General features: G+C 42.4%; 1 protein-coding gene across 1 annotated transcript in view; it reads left to right on the top strand.

The window, feature by feature from the left end:
- Positions 1–20638, top strand: part of C4H10orf67 (chromosome 4 C10orf67 homolog) — an 88659-nt gene that overhangs the window by 27001 nt on the left and 41020 nt on the right. The window contains exons 5-8 of the mRNA XM_075971189.1: positions 918–1073; positions 7265–7397; positions 8467–8525; positions 13867–13932. Coding sequence (XP_075827304.1) covers positions 918–1073; positions 7265–7397; positions 8467–8525; positions 13867–13932 — 414 coding nt within the window. The remainder of the gene's footprint in view (positions 1–917; positions 1074–7264; positions 7398–8466; positions 8526–13866; positions 13933–20638) is intronic.

The following is a 20638-nucleotide window of genomic DNA, read 5'->3' as shown; positions in this document are numbered from 1 at the left end:
GCTAATGCTTTTAGGTTGACTTTAGGAGGCCTGTGTGAGCATGTCTCCTGAAGGGTCTCTGGATGGACAGGGTTGCTTCTGTACTGTCAATGGGATATGAATCGGTAGACCTTCCTCTAAGGTACGAAGACACATACTTCCCCAGCGGTCCCTTAGTGGACTGTCACTGTTAAACGACAACCAGGGATGTTCCAGGGTGTTTCGGGATTTGCTGTGTGGCTAACAGCAATGACTCAGGGGCCTGGAGTAGCATGATTGCTGCTCAGGTCCTGGGAAGGTGAGGCTGCTCTCAAGTCACAGCTGAGACAGGCATTAGATGGATTTCAAGTTGAGGGTCTGCAAGCATCACAGACCAGTAGACCTGTTACCTACTAGAAATGCGGGTGGGCTTGCCTCCTCCTAGATTTCTTAGCAGCTTGTGTTAGTGGTGGGACCAAACTCAGAAGTTTGTGGCTGAGTTCACCGTGCAATGGTTCTGTTTATGACTGTTGTAAGAACTGTCATTATTGAGCCTACCACTTGGTATAGACCCACCCTCCCGAAACAGCTCTCTTCGGGCTCAGCCAGACTTGTGCACCCTTCTAGCTGGGTAGGTCTTTGTCTTGACAAATGGCTACCAAAGTCTTGTGGCTGTGGGAGAGATGCCTGGGGGAAACGTATATTTTGTGGGAAGCCTCCTAATCAGTCATCTTCCTCTTCTTCACTCTTACTTGGATGACAGATAATATCAGAACAATGTACCATGCTTTGTGTTTTATCAGATAATGTGATACTGTATTGTTTTATTGTGTGCTTTAATTTAGAATTATTTTCAAAGAAATGTAAGAATGTTATAAAAATAAAATAGGTTTACAAGATATCAAATTAAAATGAAGCAATTTCTGATCAAATTTTTAATGCTCCTCTCTGCCTTCCAGAAATTCTTTGAGATAGAAGAAGAAAAGGCTGCCTTGCAAGATGAAGCAAACATCAGAATGAGCTTTCTAGCAAAAAAGCTGAAAGAGAAAGAAGAAATTCTTAAAGGTTTAAGAAATGAACTAGAACAATATGAAGAGAGTGGAATTAAAAAGCTTGTAAGTTTAATTCATTTTTATAATAAATTATAGTTAATAGTAATCAATGTAAATAGGGTTGTAGATAGCAATAATTCTGGGTTAAAAAAGAGAGTAAGAACTGGACTGAGGCGATGAGCAAACTGCAAGCATGAGGCCCTGGTTCAGGCTCCAGCACCCACAGAAAAGCCAGGCATGGTGGCATTGTAGGCAGGGGCTGAGACAAGAGAAACCTTAGGGCTTACTTGTCACCCTGTCTAGATAAATTGTGGCCCCCAGGCCCAGTGAGAGTTTCCGTCCCCCCAAATAAGGGAGAGAGTCAAAGAGGAAGACCGCTGATGCCATCTCCTGGCTTCGGCCTCTACAACACAGGTGTACAGGCACACAAACACACACCCATCCAGAAACGTGTGCACACACATATCCACTGAAACAGAAAGATGAAAGGGGTTGGTTCGGTGTATCTTTGCACTCACTCTACAATCTAAACCAGTCCAGCACTTTACTACTCTATGGCACATTCTAGAAAATCCATAGTAATTATAAAGAGGAGCACCATAATTGTCTTCAAATTTTAATTTATAATGGAAATGAAATTGCCCACTTGCCAGTGACAAGAAAAATCCTGTTCTAGAGAATAACACTGTTGAGTTTTTATTGTAATTTTTAAGCCTTCCATCCTTTCTGTAGTCAAGATGGCTGAAAAGGGACAAAGCCAGAGACTTCCAACAAGCCAACTGGGATTGAACAGAATTGAGGCAGGATGGAAAGACAGGAGAAATTATGGGGGTGTGAGAAAGACAAAGAGCCTGTTACTACGGAATTGAGCAGAAGGCTCTTGCTAGCTGAGAATCAAGAATTCTAACACAGTTTAGCAATATTCATTATAAACATTACTAACAATAAATGTCTTTGATAGACACTTTTGGGGCCTGAAGGGATAGCTCAGGGGTTAAGAATTCTGGTTGCTCTTCCAGAGGACCCATGTTCTGGGCCTAGTAACCATGTTGGGCCATTCACAGCCACTCATAATTCCAGCCCAGGGGATCCATTGTCTCTGACTTCTACACACACACACAATCTTTTTTTTTAAAGAAAGGAGATTGTAATTTCCATTAAGCCTGTTAAAATACCAGTCAGGCCCATGAGTATCTGAGCTTTGTGATCTTTCTTTTCTCTCTGGGAGTCTCACAAACCCAACTCATATCCAGTGAAGATACCTTACCTTCTGGAGTTTTAAGTTTTCAATTGTAATTCTGTTCAACACATCTCAAGAACCACCCTGTGGTCTCATTCACAGTTTTTAGCAACCATTTGGAGATAAGGAACTCATAAAGTCCTTTTTGCAATGACTGTATGTGACTGAACTATGCCTCTCACTTGGGTATTTCTTACTTTTTCCCTGATGCTTCTTTCTGTTAAAATCCTCATGCTTAAATGAAAGTTAATTTTTTTTCTCTGAATAAACTCCAACTCTGCTGCAAACTAGATCATTCTGAAAATCTTTTCCATGGCCTAGTCAAGGATCTGGATTTACGTAGTGGAAGCCCTGAAGGAGAAGTCTTCAGGATGTCCCCCGTAGTGCTGGAGAACTGCGCTTTCCTCCTGTCACAGGCAGTGCGCTAACGACTTTTAAATCAAGATGTCGAGAAGGAAAATCTCAGATTTCCCTACTGATGGTCTCCCTAGCAAGAGGAGCCAGTCACCATCTTCCTGATTAGACCCAGGGTCAGAGCAAACACAATGTGAAGAGCAGAAAGGATAGCTTGAAGTTCTGCCTGGGAGGAATGTAAGAGAAAGGCGAATTCATTCTCATCTCCTGTCAGCTCAGCACTACCGTCTGGAGCCCAGCAGCGAGCAGTCCGAAGCAGGACAGAATTTTCTCATGACTTTCTAAAGACCAAGAAGATGACTGAATGGGGGTTGCAGGACTGAGGATAAATAGGTGAAGCCAGAAGGCACACGCGCGCACACACACACACACACACACACACACTGGCCACCAATCCACATTGAGTCTCCCTTGTCTGAAAATACCTACAGCTGGAAGGGTTTCAGATTTCAGAATTGTAGTGTGGATTTCAGAGAAGTTGGATAGCAGGCAGCCTGTGAAAAACATATTACTAAATTCCCTTGGAACAGACTTCCCTAAGACTTGCTGTGTCTCAACTGTGGCTTTTGACTGGGTTTCTATTTAAAGTTTCATCATAGATAGCTGCCCCCTCTAGCGGCTCAGAAATCCTCTGAGACATTGCTCAATGCTAACCTGTAGCTGCATTTGGAGCATAGAACGTAGAGAACGGGTTAGGACGCCAAGGGGAGGGTCAGCAAATAGTTCAACAGGTGAAATGCCTGTAGCACAGATCTGAGGGCATCAGTTCCATCCCTAGAGCTTAAAGGTGAGATTCCACAGTGCTGCCGTCTGCCCTCCACACACATGCTGTGGCGCTCACGCCCGTCCTCGCCATTTGCACGCACAAACATGACTAACGAATGAATATTCAGGGGAAATCTCGAGGAGTATTTTTGAAAACATGTGAAATAAACTAGCTTTGCCTAGTCTATTTAAGACTTGATTGATTCTTCTAATAATCAAATCACACCAGTAGCTTATTTATGTTAATAAACAGTCATGCTGTCGCTCCTGGCTTGGTTCTGAGAGGAATTTGATGAGACTGTCTAGAGAAGGACAAGTTCAGTAAACAAGGAGCCTAAACTCCATGTGCAACCAGTGAAAGGCAGACAGGGATTTTCAAGTGACAGAAACCTGGGTTTCCGATGACATCCTTGATCTCAGTTTTCCTGAGAACAACTTCATTCCTGTTTTGATTCTGTGGGAAATCAGTGTGGCTTATCTCACCACCCACCCTCCACTGACGAACAGATCTGTTGGTTGCTAACCATACTGGATCGGAAGTGTTTTTCACGGATGGCCACTCTGCAGGGCTGCGCTGTCCCTAGGGTGCCACTTTCCTGGCTGTCACTCATTTGGGAAGCACCTGCTCTTCTGTGTGGCTGTCACGAAGCAAGAGCACACATCACAGTCCTACTCCCCTCCACTCCCGCCATCCACAGATTGAGATGTCCGAGTGCCATCCGTGGAGTCTGCAGAATTGAGATGCTAACGTCACAGAAGAGAACTGCTGAGAAGGCACACAGACAGCTCCGAGACAGGAACTTCTCAGACCCTGGCTCATATGCATTACCTGCAGAGATTGCTCAGATACAGACCAGCATAGGAGGTCTGGGCTGGAACCTGAGATGCCACCTCTCCAGCATGTTCACACATGATGCCTAGACACTCGGGCAAGAACACATCAAGAGAAGGAAGGTTCTGCATGGTCCTGCTTTGGAAAGCACTTCTTTCCAGAATCAGCTTGGAGTTCTGAGACCTGCAATTAGACATACTGTGAACCTTATGCATATTCACAAGAGAAACTGCATTTATCCTACCAATTAAAGGCCTCATTTTCATAAAATGAAAGAAAAACAAGAGAAGAGAAAGTACGTTCATGAATGTAAAATTCCAAGATGATTGTGTTTGATGTGATCTTGGTTTATACTGAACCTAGAAGTAATCACTAACTTTCCTCAACCTTGTTTTATGAATGCAATTTATTTTTAAGGAAATTTATGGTTTAAGCAAGCCAGAGCTAGCAATGTGGGGCAGATGGCAGAAGGAACATCACCACAAAACTCGCCACTTGAGTGTGAGAGAGGAAGGCAGCAGCCAGGACTAAGGCTTTGTTCCCTTTGCTAATGAAGTGTCCTTGTTTCCCTGGGTGTCTGAATAGTTAATTACTTGCAGTTCCTGCTGCTGACAGATGGTGGGGACAGAGCTAAAGACTCACCTCTGGAGAGCCAGGGCTGCAGATGGACTGAGGAAGAGCGCCTCACTTCAGTGGCTTTTCCTTGGGTCTCGCTTTCCCACACAGGGGCTCAGAAAACATTAGCTGGAAGCTGCTCTTACTTTAATCTTCATCTGATTTGCTCAAATAGTTCTTAGGTTATGGACAATAACAGGCATCCATGTAACCCTCTATGAATGGCCTTGAATTGCCAGGTGTCATGTCAAATAAACTCTGAAACAAGCTGGTATTGTTCAATATATACAGCATATATATATATATATATGTATATATATATACATATATATATGTATATATATATACATATGTGTGTGTTCCTTTAGACCATAAACAACACATTCTGTAATTGTCTTAATTTTAACGATGTGAGACGTAGAAATACTGAGCCTCCCTTTATTTTTTTGAGAAAACCATGCTGTTTCTTAACTGTTCATTAGACCAGTTAGTACTCCTTTAGTTCTGCATGTTAGGATCTGAGCACTATGGTTGTCTAGTTAGAAGGGTGAAGAATTCAAGAGCAAGGACTTAAGGAATGCCTCAGTGGTTAAGAGCACTGGTTACTCTTCCTGAGGACCGCGTTCAATGCCCAGCACCCACATGGCAGCTGACAACTGTCTGTAACCCCAGTTTCAGGGATCCAACATCCTCTCCTGACCTCCAATAGCACCAGGGAAACACATGGCACAGACATACATGCAGGCAAAATACTCATACACATAAATCAGTATGTAAGTAACTAAATAAATCTCACTGGAATAGCCAGGCTGGGCTATAGAATACTAGCCTGTTCCAAAGACAATAAATAAATTAGTGATTATTATGCTGGGATAACCTAAATAGAGTAAAGATTCAAAAGCTCAAAGATTTGTAATTTGTATACCCAAGCTCAACTCAACAGCATATTCAAATGCTATTAAGCCCAATGTATAAGATTATAATTCTATTAGTAAGTCACTAATTTAAAGGGTTTGTTAATGTACTATAAAATATTTCAATGCTTGTTTTTCTTTTAAAAAATTATGATCACAGGGAGAAACATTTTAATAATTTACTTTCTGGTTTCTCTAAAGCTAAGTCAGAGTACAGTCCTAGAAGAAAATCGGTGCATTGGAAAACTCACTTTGTTTTTGAGTGTCTATTTATTTGTATTTATCTACAATCATGGAATTACTGTAAAAGGAACCACTCATAATTCAGCTAAGATTACTTTGAAGCTCAAAAGTATTTTCAAGTCCATGGGAATTTCAAAGCAAGACATGTAGAATTGTTTTCCTATTTAGCATAATAATGCAACCGTTATTTTTAAATTGCATGATCCGTGATGGAGTATAAAATTCTGCACCAGCCTCCGTGATCCCTGACATCTTAATTTTTTAAAGTGTGTCCATAAAACGTAGACAACCATAGGCGAGTATATTCAGATGTTTTCAATAGCTTTGAAGCGGACAAGAGGAAGAAGAAAAAAAAAGGGTAGCCTCCCCAAATCAACTTCCATTGCATAGGAAAAAGCCTCTGTCATAACGGACATGGCACGATTTAAACAAAAGACACACATAATAAAAATGTAAATGAGTTTGCTTTGCTAAAACTATAACTTTAAAGTCTTTTGTTGTAAGTTATCCTGAAACCTTCTTACAAGGTAATCACTTTGCATAGAGATTTAAACCCTAGTCTTCAATAGCGTTAACTGCCTGCACAGCCCCTGTGACAGGCATGCAAAGCCACGTTAATGTTCAGAATATGAATTGCCTCTGGGTGGCTCCTCCACCCAGAAGAAAACCAACTGTGTGGATATCTGGGCGCCTGATGGGCTCCATGCGGCTCCCAGCCTGCACACGTCACCCCTTTGACATGTGATGGGCTCCTCGTGACACTGGCAGCACTGACACTGGGAAGTGCCACAAAGCAACAAGCCCCCTCCTTAGTCTTGCACTTTCCCACCCCCTGGTGCTGCCCATCCATGGTCTCCCCAGCCTGCCTAGTTACAGGGCAGAACACTTCAGATCCTGAGAGGGAAGTGTGGGTGGAGGGGCCCCAGCTGCCTCCCCGGACACAGCCTCCATAATGAATTGACCTGAATGATGAGAGCACACAAACAGTATGATATGCATAATTCCTGTCAATAAAATGTCCCCATGTGCTGGGGTCTTTGTACAGAATGTACTGAGCCCTTTCTTCCAGCCCATTCTATTTAGTCCCCTTCCTTTTTGCTATTCATATTATAAGTGTGTAATAGAATTCAGAAAATTATATGATAGAGGCTCTGTATCCGCATTGTCCTGGGGTTGCATATTTAAACCCTTGGTTCCCTGCGTAGAAATATGGAATTCCCTGTCTTTGCAGGACGATCTAGGCAAGGAGGCCAGCTTAGAAAAAGAACTTATGGAATGCAAGACGGAGAATGAGAGGCTGCTGCAGGTGATTGCGATGCTGGAGGAGGAAGCGCAGATGAGCCAGAAGGAAAACTCAATACTAGGTAACCCTTCCGGCTCTTCCATGGAGAACATGACACATCACAAACTGTCGTGTTTGGCTTTTCCTCTGACGTGTGTTTAGTTACTTACACCTAGAAGACAGCAGTGTGATAGCTGTCTTTGTTTTTCTTAAAATAGCTTTCTTTGCTTCGAGCATAGGACGTATCTGTGTTTGTGCGACCGAGCCATGTGAATGAACTCAGAGTGTTTGTTTCAAAAAAAAAAAAAACCAGAAATACACATTAGCGTTAGCAGGAAAAAAGTGCTAATCAGTTTGCTATGCTTCGCTTAGAGGTGCTGTAAAGAGACGTGCTCATTTTCCTTCACTGTAGCACACATAAGGGAACATGTTGAGGTGTACTTGTGGAGAAGCAAGCTCAGTCTCTCAGAACAAAATGCCAGGACTCACACTCAACTTTTGATCCAAATTATAAATGCAATTTTTTCCTTCGGCACTTTAGATTCCCTTTTGTTTAGACAATAAGCATCAATAAAAATTACAATTTTGTCACCAGAAGTACACTGCTGTAAAGTGCCTTTAAAATTTGACTGTAGCCATTATATTTGGGTTTTTTGTATGATGTTCTGGTAATCTACCGTGTGAAAGCAGGACAAAGACTAAGAACACGGGTGTGAGCATTGGCGAGATGAGCTGTAGAACGGTGTCCTGTGGTACAGGATGACGTCGTGCCTCTGTGACGCCGTTTCTCTCCTGACGTGGTGTGATGATGCTTTCTCAGGTTGTGGTCTTGCTTGGCAAATCATAAAGAGCCACCCGCAAAAGCACTTTGTATTGGCTGGAACTAACGGCAAAGAATGCCCACTGCTATACTGATGAAAAGCATCCAGCCCTCAGCCACACTTATTTCTTACTCCCGATCTGACTGGCCAACCTAACAGCAGGGAGAAGGCTGTGAATGTCAAGGGCATTTGTGAAGGTCACAGTCCTGCTAGGACTCGTGAACACCACGCCTGCCCGTGCCTCCATGGCCTGCCCCAAAGCAGGCACTTTGAATACAGGGGCATACGTGTGTAATTTCATGGTCGGCCTCTCTCTCCTTTTGTTTACAGAGGATGAAATTATATGTCTGAAAGAGATTGCAGACCAGGATCAGCGAACTATTCGAAAGGTACGAACATCTTTTACATTGATAACTGACTCTTTTTAAATTGAAATATCAGCACCATTGGTGAAATGACATCATGTCCAGGGTATCCTCAAATGTAAAGAAAGTTGACTTAAACATTTCCCCATTATGTCATTTTAACAACGTATTTCCTTATTATCTGGAATAAAGGGGCTAGTAATAAATAAAAATTCTTACTGAAAACTCATTGGAGTATTGAACCTTTGCTTGAGAGCATCAATCACTAAGAGTGAGACTACATTGCCACATCTTTTTTGAGTGAGAATAAATTGGCTTATTCTGCTGGGCCAATATTGGTATCATGAAAACCAAGAATCCCCATACATCTGATGCACAGCGCCTCAGCAGTAGCTCTTACCCTAACTCCCTCCCCCCAAAGCTGCCCTGCTTAAAGTCTCCTGAGGAACGCTCGTTTCCTGTGCATCTCCCCTGTACTGTGATTCCCAGTGCAGACAGCACACTCTCTCACCTGTGCTGAGGACCATGCCCGAAATTCTGAAATACACTCCTCTAGGGATACATAGAATGAAGAAGCATTTGGAGTTTATAAAATTTACAGATGGAAAGGCAGACCCACATCCCCAAGTTATTCCAAGAAATGTATGTATTTTCCAGTAACCGAGCCAACTATCAATTTTAAGTTAAATTGAAAGTATGGATCTTGGGGCTGGAGAGAAGGCTCAGGGGTTAAGGGCATGGCTGCTCTTCCAGAGACCTAGGTTCTGTTCCCAGAACCCAACCAACCAGTTATAACTTCGTTTCATGGGATCTGATCCTCTATGGACAGGGCATGTACTTGGTAGACAGATGATGTGGAAGTGTCATATATCAATCTGTTGATTTCATTGGTTAAGCAATAAAGAAACTGCTTTGGCCCTCATAGGTTAAAACATAGGTAGGTGGAGTAAACAGAACAGAATGCTGGGAGAAAGAAGCTGAGTCAGAGAGTCGCCATGATTCTCCCACTCAAGGCAGACGCAAGTTAAGATCATTCCTGGTAAGCCAGCTCATGGGCTACAGCAGATTATTAGAAATGGGCTAGTCCAGGTGCCAGAGCTAGCCTAGAAGAGGCTAGATAGAAATGGGCCAAGCAGTGTTTAAATGAATACAGTTTATGTGTTGTTATTTCGGGCATAAGCTAGCAGGCAGCCGGGGACGCAGCCCCGCTGCTCTTATTACTACAGACAGACACATGTGAAAGCAACACAACCATACATATACATAAAAATATTTAAAGAAATAATGAAAGAAAATATACACACACGCATGCACACACACACACACACACACACACACACAACCTTTGCTCTTCAATTACACAAGTCACATTTCAAAAGCATGATGACCACACAGACCCAAGTAGTTTGGGGTCTGATTTTGCAGTGTAGGATGTTCCTGGAGAATAGATAAAATTCGTTCCAAGAACGGTAGTTAACACTGATAGGTCGGAGTCAGGCTGTGGTTTCCTCCGCTAGGCAGCTTTCCACGAAATGATATCATTTTCTCAGGCGTCACCTGGTCTCCTTCAGCAGCACTGCAAGCCCTTCTGTTACAGAGTAGAAATGGCGTCTGTGGGGAGACGGTCCGAGAGTCTCAGGATTGGTTCCGTTCTTGTAAAAATAAAATATCCAGATTCTGCTTTTACCCGACCTGTGAGGAAGTGCACTGTTGATTAAAATCTCCCAGACCACTCATCTTCTCTACCTCTGGGGAGAATGAATTACGGAGGTGTCCTACTCCGTGTGGAAAACAATATGCGGTTAAAGCCAAAAATGTTCCCTGTAAGCGGTCGAGGACACAAACCATGCCTGGTGTGAACTGACCCCGCTCAGTCGCAGGCTGCCCCAGCTTCTAGGTTTGTGCAGCCCAGGGCTTTCTTTCTCCCAGCCACACGTGACCAATGGACATTTGCAACATGACCAATGCAACTGAGGAGATTCATTTTGAACAATTTTAACTTTAAATAATAAAAAAAAAACCAATGCTTGTTTCAATGAATGGAAAAAACCTTCATGTTTTCAATAATTTAGATAATGAATCTGCCTTCTTATTTGTAAGTTTCCTGAAATCTACATAGATAAGAACTTAGCTCTCCAATTTTCCCTATTGAAATTGAAATTGAAAAAGTTATATATACATGTGTTTTTTAAATTTTTTTATATAAAATTTGAGATATTTCCCTTATAATTCTAATATTTATTGATATTTGGAGTATTTTTGTAGGGACAAATAAAAATATAGTTTTAGTGTTATGTTTTACCGTTTAACAAGGCTACTCTGAAATTGAATTTAAGTATATGACTCACAATGTGTTTCTGTTTGCCAGCTCTATTTTGGATAACTATAGCACAGTGGTTCTTAGCTTCCCTCCTAATGCTGTGACCCTTTAATACAGTTCCTCATGTTGTGGTGACACTAACCATAAAATAATTCTTATTGTTACTTCATAACTGTAATTTTGCTACTGTTAGGAATCACATGTATCTGATATGCAACTCCCTATGAAAGGGTTTTTGGACCTTTCACTATAATCTGCTGTAGTATAGCAGATCTCTTTCAGCTCACTGATGAAGCATGATTAACAAAAGCTCAGAGTCAGGCGGTGGTGGCACTCGCCTTTAATCCCAGCACTCGGAAGGCAGAGGCAGGTCAATCTCTGTGAGTTCGAGGGCAGCCTGGTCTACAAGAGCTAGTTCCAGGACAGACCCTAAAGCCACAGAGAAACTCTGTCTCAAAAAACAAAATTCAAAACAAAACAAAAACAAAAATAAAAGCTCAGAGGCTGATATTGGGGTACAACCTGAAGACCAGAAAAGCAAAGCAACCAGCCACTGGCTCTTATCTCAACCTTTGTCAGAAAATGGTGATCTCGCCTCCAGGAAACCTCAGAAATGAGGATGAGCCTAAGAGCTGTCTCCTCCCATCTTATAGTCCTCTCTAGTTCTGGGATAAAGGGCATGCACCACTACCACCTGGTTTCTATGGCAAACTAGTGTGGCTACTGGGATTAAAGATGTCTGTCATTGCTGCCTGGTCTGTAAGGGTGGGCAGTGTGACTGTTGTACTTTTCTGATCCTCAGGCAAGCTTTATTTATTAAACATACAAATGAAAGGCCACTACACACTCATCCTCGGAAAGTCCTGTGTTTCTCTTGCTTTTCCTTCAAATTACTGGAACTTAATACAGATGCAAAATATAGACTCACTTATTGAGAAGAAAGAATCTAAACCCCTAGGTTCCTGTTTTATTTCTGGCTTGCCCTGTGGACTAGTTCTTGCACCCCCACTTCTTTCTCCCAGGCTTACAATGTATGTAGTAGAGATATTACCACACTGTGTTTGGAAGTGGTTTGCCATCTGGAAGCAGGTCAGACCTTGTTGAACAAGAAAGAACAGATCTTTGAAGTTTGTTCCTAATACCCTTCAGTAAATTAGTTCAGTGATGTTTATTAGGTAGTTTTGAATGTCACACACTGCACTACTGTCAGAACAAGTTTAAATGTGTGGATATGTATGTATGTATATACATACACATACACACGTGTGCACACACACACACTGTGCCTGCTGTGAAGTCATGGACCAAGATCACAGAGCAGAGTAACACATGGAGAAGAGAATCTGGCTCCATCTGGAGGATTCTAGAAAATCTTCGCAGACATTTCGGTGCTCTTTCTTCTCCTGGTCCTCTTGGAAGGGCTTCCCAGAAGACAAGAGAGCATAGAAGCTGGCGTCCAAGTGTGAGTGTTGCTGAGTGGTGGGAAGTGTATTCCAGGACTTTCTGACAAGTGGCATGGCTGTATGAGCGACCTGTTGAGACGACAAAGTGAGAATCTCTTGTAGAGCACAAAGAGGGAAACTAGAGGGAGCATGGGGAAGAGGCAGGCAGAACAAGAACGAATGGAAAAAACAAACTCAAGTATCAGCTAAAACACAGGTTCCCTTCTTTAATCGGTAGCTGTAATAAGAAAGTTGAAAGCGGGTGTGACTCTCACCTACGGTCTGGGATCACAGCCTTACAGTGTAGAATTCAGTAGCGTTTGTGCTTTAATTCCAGGGATCTAACAAAAGAGACTCTAAGCCTGTTTCCATCTGCTGCCACCTCACAGTCTCTTTTTGAAACTGCCACTCTAGGAGGTGGCAGACCAGGAGGCAGAGGGAACAGTAGGAGTGTGATGCTCAGCAAGCTGGGGAAGCTGTAGGAGGTGTGCCCAGCTTGGGTTAGATCAAAGCTGGCTGAACTGTCTCCCAGAAGCCAGACAGAGCTAGGCAGAAAGAAAATGAGAGTCCAGAAGGGAATCCTAAGCGCCATCAGAAGCCGTCTTTTAAAGGGCAAGGTGTGTGGTTTCACTAGCTGGGGCGGGGAGGTACATGAGACGGAGGATGGCAAAGATCAGACATAGTGGAAAGGGTCACTCATGCAAAGGGATTGGATGCCCTCTGAGTCCGTGGAGAAACCTGGGCACTGTGCTAGGCTCAGACTTGTGTTTCACCTAGGTGAATAAAACCGGGCAGTGGTGGTGCACGCCTTTAATCCCAGCACTCAGGAGGCAGAGGCAGGTGGATCTCTGTGAGTGTGAGTTCAAGGCCAGCCTGGTCTACAGAGCCAGTTCCAGGAGACAGGCACCAAAAAAACTCTGTCTCGAAAAACCAAAAAAAAAAAAAAAAAAAAAGATGAATAGGAAGAGGAGGGGGTTCTGAGCCAGGGTGACAAATCAGTGGGCAGCTTAAATAAACAGTAGACAATATAGTCTTGACTGTGACTGGAGATGTTTATCAGATTAGTAATTACAATTAATTGATTGAGCTGAGCAAAGGTCTAAATTAAGGTTTGAATTTTACCAAGAAAAACAGAGATTAAACTACAAAAAACAAAACAAAACAAAAACAGAAACAAGAAAAAAACTGCGTAGGATCAGAGATAAAATGTGTGGTTTTAAAAGGAATTTTTAGTCAATATGAGTATAATTTGATATGCAAATAAATATAGCATGAAAATCTGAAGCAAGAGAATGTAACATACGGAAAGTTAAGCAAAGTTGTTACGGGAACTAGGCTGACTCACTGGGCTGCATGGTGAGGTCATATTTGAGGGTGGCAAGGAAAGTTCTAAGTACATTAGCATTGTTTTTTGATATTATGTTTGGTATAATAATATTATCAAAGCATAATAATCTGTAGGAAATTAATTTTCTCTTTGGTCATATTGTGATCCATTTTTCTCCCTCATTAAAATGTGTTTTTACCACGTTCTCCTGAGGAAAGCATTTTAGGTGTTGTATTCTTATCTTTAATCAAAATGCCATATTTTTCTCTCTTACAGTTAATGGACAATAGAAACAGACTGAGATATGAGTTGGATTGTGAAAAATTAGCCATTCAAGATATGGTAAGATGATTTATATTCCCTCTAAGGAATCTGAATTCAAGGCTTTAATTTAACCAGAATGTTTTAGCTTCTGCTTCTGTAACTTTGCTGTGAACTGTTTGTTTCTACTTCATCAAACTCCTAAGTGTACATATAATTGTAGAGACTTCTAAGTAGGTGTGTTGGGGGACATCTGAATGATGCTATGATAAACCGGAGGTAAACTCTGGGTAAGAAACAGTCTGCCCACTTAAAACAGTGTACAAACTACTTTCATTTTATTCTGGAAATCTGAAAGCAAAACGGAAGCTGAGAGGCCAGGATTTTGAAGGATTTGCCATTTTCAATTACAAATTGCAGTGACTGACAAGAAAGGAGCCCAGCTAGATAGTTTGGCATTCTGTGGTAGTCTCATAAGACAACACTGCCTTTTCAAGTTCTTTAAAGAGAACTTTCCAGACGGCTGGCCTTTTATCAGTTCCCTCCCCACCCCCAGGGCCCTCACCACCAGCTCCTGGTGCTGGTCTGGCTGTCAGCTGATCACCACCACTATGTCTTTGTTACAGTGAACTGTGTTTATTATAATAAAAAATAAAACACAGCTTGACTTGGGTCTCCAATGTGCCTGGAAAGAATATGATTCTGTCTGCAGGCGACAAGGTTGCTCCAGGAAAGCCACACCACTACGGATCCTGAAACATTGCCTTTTTCACAGCTTGTCACACTTGTGCCAAGTTGTGACTGTCTCCCCAACTCTGTTTTGTTACTCCCGGGCACCCTGTGTTTTGGGTTCCTTGTCATAGAAATTAATGCAAAACAATGGTCCTGGATTACAATGAAGCCTTCTATGAAACCAACTTGGAAATGCAAGCGAGGGGGAAAAATTAAGACCCACTATTCACAAACACCACACGTTAGCATTTGCCTTATTTGGTCCTTTACTTTCAAATACCTGCATATAAAAGCCGTCCTCTGTTGAGTACACTTGGTGAATTTCTGGTATTCCCACAGCCTGCCTGCCTTCCTCTGCTCTTCCAGGGAAGTCCAGCCTCTGCCTCCAAAAGAGTTAAACATACACGTAGTGATTGAAGGGGATGTTTTTATTGGGGGGAAGTAAATGTGACTTTGTTAGCTTGTCAGCAGCCATGGAGAAGATCACAGCGCTCCAGCAGTGAATTCGCGCCTGTCCTGGGAGTACCCCCCATGCCCTTTGCTTTTTTAAAGACAGTATGTGTTTAACGGGTGCTATTGTCTCACCCACAGGGGAACCAATCCCGTTTTATTTTGTTGTTTAGGAGTTTGTTGAGCCCCAATCTTGTTGCCAAGCAGCAAGCATCTGCCTCAAAAACAAAACAAAACAGAACAACGTTAGAGTTTTTAGTATGCTTGGAACTAGTTTGGGGGGTTCTGGTTTTTAGTAGGGGCGCGAGCTTAAGCCTGTCCTCCAAATGAAGGTTGTCATGCGGGACTTGCTTCCCTCCACCTCCCCAGGGCATTGGTGCTGCATGAGAAGGAGGTGACTGGGAGGATCGTTGGCACTGTTGTTTCATGCTATGCTGTTTGTCCATAAACCAGAGGGGAGGAGTATGTTGGAGGGAGTAGAACGTGGAACTGGCCATTATTTTATAAACAGCTATTTTTTCACTGACAGTCTCCTGTTCTTTGGTTTTCTGTTACTGTTTCCCACAATACTCTCTGGCCTGTTGAAAGTCTCATGTAAGAAGTCAATACATATTTTTAAAAAAAAAACAACCCAATAAGCATAGGTAGGCAATCACACGTGGCATGTTAGAATTGTCATGAGACAAATATTGGAGAAATCGAAGGAGGAAAGAGTCATTTGGACCCACAGTTCCCAAGGTTCCAGACTGTAGCTCACTGGGATCATTGTCCCTAAACCTGAGATAAGTAGAACATCTGGGGCCAGAAATGGCGGCGCTTGAGGTATCAGGACGAGGCCAAGCAGAGGGACCCAGGACAAGATAGAGTCCCTAAGAACTTGCTTCATATTTCCTCCAGCTAAAGTGTCACCTTGAAGTTCAACTACTTCCTAATAATGCCGGCCACTTATTAATCCCTTAGTAGTATACACATCCATTAATTAGGTCAGAGTACTCATGATCCAGTAGCTTCTCCATGGTTGGGTCCATTTTCTACAGATTTAGCCTTTAACACACAAGTCTTTTGCGGGGGAGGGAGGAGTTTCATATCCCTGCAATAGCATATGGAGAAATTGTATCCCTAGGAGGGACTTGGAGAAGCACAGGAAAGAGTTCTGCATCTTCCCATGGTCCTTAAGTGAATGTTTCCCATTTGTCTTGAAGTGTGCAAAGGAGTGAGTTCCCAACCAGAAGAGAAGCTTGGTTGAGCCTCTTCCTTGACCTAATACCCATATGCCTCATCTCTCTCTGCTTTCTTGGTGCTGCCTAGAGTCAAGACAGACAGTAGAGTTTGGACTCTAGTGCCATTCTGAGGACAGTACTAACAGACTCCTGGGGCCCATGAGCTTCTGTAATTGGGCTTCAGATGTCCAACTTCCTTTAAGTACATGCTGCAAGTCAGTCTGGTCCTGTTATGTGTGGCAGTGTCTGGCCAACCAGATGGGAAACTGATGTTTCCAGTGGTCTGAGCGAAACCTCACTGATCCCCAAATTCTGGGAAGCCTAATGCTGAATGAGCAGTGGTGGTGTGACTGGGCACAGGCTGTCAGAGGAGATCTTCTCTCATGGTCTCACTACCCACTGGTCAGTCCAGTATGTCCCCTGCAGTGCTGGACAGCTGAAAGCCCTGTTCAGCCTGTACCATCTTCTTATGCAGTCCCAAGGGCAGAGGGCAAAACTGGCGAGAGGAAGAACTCCCTCCGTTAGTGGTTGTTCACATAGCCTCTGAGAACCTCCACTGGACACTCATGAGAGCTCTGAAAGACCTAAGGGAATTAATGCCTTATGGTTATGAAAATAATTTATGATTTATAGAACCCAAAATGGTTTTAGGGATTCTGAGGATTCTCGGACCACATTTTGATAGCTGCTATACTACTTAATGGTAAGTAGGAAATATACCTAGCCAGCTGTAAAGGAGATGTCTTCGCTCTGTTATTCTTTTGATCTTCTTCCTTTCCAATTCATTTATCCTCTAATACCCTTTCCTTGGCACACTGCTGTCAGAATGTCACCTTAGTAACCCCCCTCTACTCTTTTCATTGTTCTTTATTGTGTTCTTGAGGGAGGAACCTGCTGATCCCCCTGTTTCAGTCTCCCAAGCCAAAGGATCACAGTCATCCAGCCACACCCAGCTACATTAAATATGGACTGTGCTATTAATGTTCGGCTCAGGCGGGATGTTCCAGATGTGGGGCTAGAGAGATGGCTCAGCATGCAGATGTTCCAGATGTGGGGCTAGAGAGATGGCTCAGCATGCAGAAACACTTGCTGTGCAAGCATGAGCTCCTGTGTGCCAGGTGTTTCCATGTGTGCCAGTAACTCCAGTACTGGGCACTGGAGGCAGAGCCATGAGTGTGCTGAGATCGGAAAGTTCTAGGTTCAGTAAGAGACCTTGTCTCAAGGAATTAAGATGGGGAGCGATAGAAGATAACACTCAACACCAGCCTCTTGTCTCTTCTGCTTCCTTCAGTAGTGCCACAATCTGTTAGGCAGTGGTTGTCAACCTGGGGGTCACAACCCCCACAGAGGTCTCATATTGGCTGTTTACATTAGGATCCATAACTGTAGCAAAATTACAGTTATGAAGTCGCAATGAAATAATTCTGTAGTTGTAGTGGTGTGGGGGATCACCACAACTTGAGGAATCCTTCAATAAAGGGTCACAACATTAGGAAATCGAGAACCACTGTTAAGTTTCTACAACCTCTCAAAACAGAGCCACCAACTGGGGACCAATGGTTCAAATCCACAAGCCTGTGGAGGAGATTTTACATTCTAGTCACAACTACTATCACATGGAAGTGTGTTGAAGCCATCTCTCTCTTTAAGGAAGTGCAGGGCCATCACACACAACTATGAGAAGATGCATTTGTGGCCTAGCATCTGCTTTTACTCTTTCCAACCTACGTCTCATAGGTAAGATGTTCAGCAGACCCGAAGTGAGTCCCTTGCAGTCTGCCAGGCATCTGTCTGTAACGACAGCTCTTCTGAGAAACATCCATGGCCAGACAGCTCCTATTGGGACATTAGCTTAATTTTTGAATGATAATCCTATGCTTGGATTTCTTTGCTCTTTTGTTCTGGCCAAATTCTTCAAATAACTAAGAATAATGTGTCACGGCAGATCAGTCTTGACTGGTTCTGATTTTAGAGAGATTTTTGTGCTTCACCATCAAGTATGATATTTGTTACAGGGTTAACTCCTGCCTGAAGAGGCTTCTTTTCCCCTAAGAATGGGCGCATGTTCAATGAAGCAGACCAGATGCTATTCTCAGATACTTTGCACACGTCTATTCAGATAAACATACAATTTTCCCCTTTGATCTGATCATGTCCAGTTATTACATAAATAGCTTTTATCCTATCATTAAAAAGCTCTGTGTGCTTTTTTTTTTGCGTTTTGCAACCATTGCCTTGTATTGTGAGTGAGGCTCATCCATGTTGTTACACCACCCTGTAAATTATTCTGAAGTAGAATAAAGTAGAAAGGACTGATTCCTAGATACTGACTTATTGATTTATTTAGAGACTTAAAGTACTGATTGTACTGCCTGTTTGCCAAACATGACTTCATTTGCGACCTAGAACAGCATGACCCAGAGAAATACCTGAAACAATGGATTGTTGCCCTTAATAACCTACTGCCTGCCACATAAACTTTCCTGTAAGACCTCGCTTGCTCGCTCTTTTCACCTTGTGGTTTTAGATCATAAAATGAGAATGCAAACTGGACCGGACACCCAGGCCGTTCGGGAGCTATCCTGGCTTCAGTCCACTGTGAGGTCTCTTCTCCACCACTCTCACTGCTGTCATGGAGTGCTTATTCCACAGAAAGATTTTCACAACAGTGGATGACATGTTTCCTGCAGTGAAGAGACATTGTGATGGTTTCCACTTAATGACCCTCCTTATCCTGAACCTTTCTGTGCATGTGTCCTGGTGCCATGCCCTTTGTATGAGTCTACCCATTGTAATTTAATGTTAATTCCTTATTTGCTAAATAATTTTCAAAATTAACTCTGCTGATGTATAGTACTGACATCGCCATAGGGTTCCACAGCCTCCCAATTTTGCAAACAGCATTTTTTATTTTATTTTTGACCAGTCAGTCTGGTATGCATAATATTTGTTTATTGCTTTAACCTGTTTCATTGATTATTGTTAAAAATCAAATACTTCATGCTATATCTCATACCTTAATGACTTCTTTTCAACCCTTCCTGTTATTGCCTATTACATAGTATAACTTTATTTTTATTAAATTGGGTTTTGTTGTTGTTCCCAATGTCTTGTGAATCCAGTAATCAGGTTTCACTATTCTTCATATGGTTATCCAGTTTCCTCAGCACTCTTTGTTGAAGATGCTATGTTTTCTTCAGTGTGTTCCTTGGTATCTTTGTCAACTGGGAAGCCGCAGTTTAATGAGCTTAGATCCTCTGATCTGCTCCACTGGTTTATATGTCCATGTTATGCCAGTGCCATGCTGGTTTTATCTTCCTAGCCTTGTACTGGAACTTGGAATTAGATATGGTGTTATCTCCAGCAGGATTCTATTTTCAGGATTGTTTTTTTACCATCTAGAATCATTTGTGCTTCTGTATGATTTTTTTTTTTTGATTTTTGAGAAAGAGTTTCTCTATGTAACAGCCCTGGCTGTCCTGGAACTCACTCTGTAGACCAGGCTGGCCTCGAACTCAGAGATCCTCCTGGCTCAGCTTCCTGAGTGCTGGGATTAAAGGTGTGCACCACCATCATTACCCAACTTCCATAAGAATTTTAATGTTGGGGGTTTTTTGTTTTTGTTTTTTGCTTGTTTTGGGTTTATTTATTTATTTGCCTGTTTCTGTGAAGAACAGAGCTAAAATTTTGATGTGTGTTACATTGACTCTGTAGACTGCTTTGGCAGGATGGCCATTTTCACAATGTTAACTCTGCCAGTCTGCGACCTTAGGAAGCTCCCCATTTTCTACTGCCTTCCCCAATTTCATTTTAAAGTCTCTTGCTTCCTTGGTTAGTTTTATCCCAAGGTTTTTGGGAAGACAGTGCTGTTGCGAATGGGATTGTTTCTTTGGTTTTCTCAGTATGTTTGCACTGACATATTCGGTGGCTCTTGATTTCTATTATGTTAATTTTGTTTCCTGCCACATAGTAACTGATGGCATTCTAACTTTGATGAGGGTCATAAACTGATTTACGAAACCAAGAAAATTCAAAGTAGAATATATCTAAAGAAAACTACTGCAGGTCACATTCTAATTTAATTTTAGACAGCAAGAAGCCAGAGAAAAAGAATTCTAGCCAAAGAAAAGTGGCAGGACTTTAAATTGTATTAAAATAGAACACATATTCAACAACATTGCTTATCTGAAAGAAGTTAATCACACTGAAATGATGACAGAAAGATGCGACGCCTAGGAAAAGAGAGTGTGAGAGAGAGAACGATGTGAACAAGCAAGGCTGCAGACTGTTCTGGGCATTGTTGAAATCGATGTTTACAGCTGGTAAAGACATTGTAATGCCATCTAATGTTCTATCCCCCAACTATGCAGAGGAAATGTCCAAAA

Source organism: Microtus pennsylvanicus, chromosome 4 (genome assembly GCF_037038515.1).
Source record: "Microtus pennsylvanicus isolate mMicPen1 chromosome 4, mMicPen1.hap1, whole genome shotgun sequence".
NCBI classification, from domain to species: Eukaryota; Metazoa; Chordata; class Mammalia; order Rodentia; family Cricetidae; genus Microtus; species Microtus pennsylvanicus.
The sequence above is the reverse complement of the archived record's forward strand: the minus strand, read 5'-3'. Positions and strand labels throughout refer to the sequence as shown.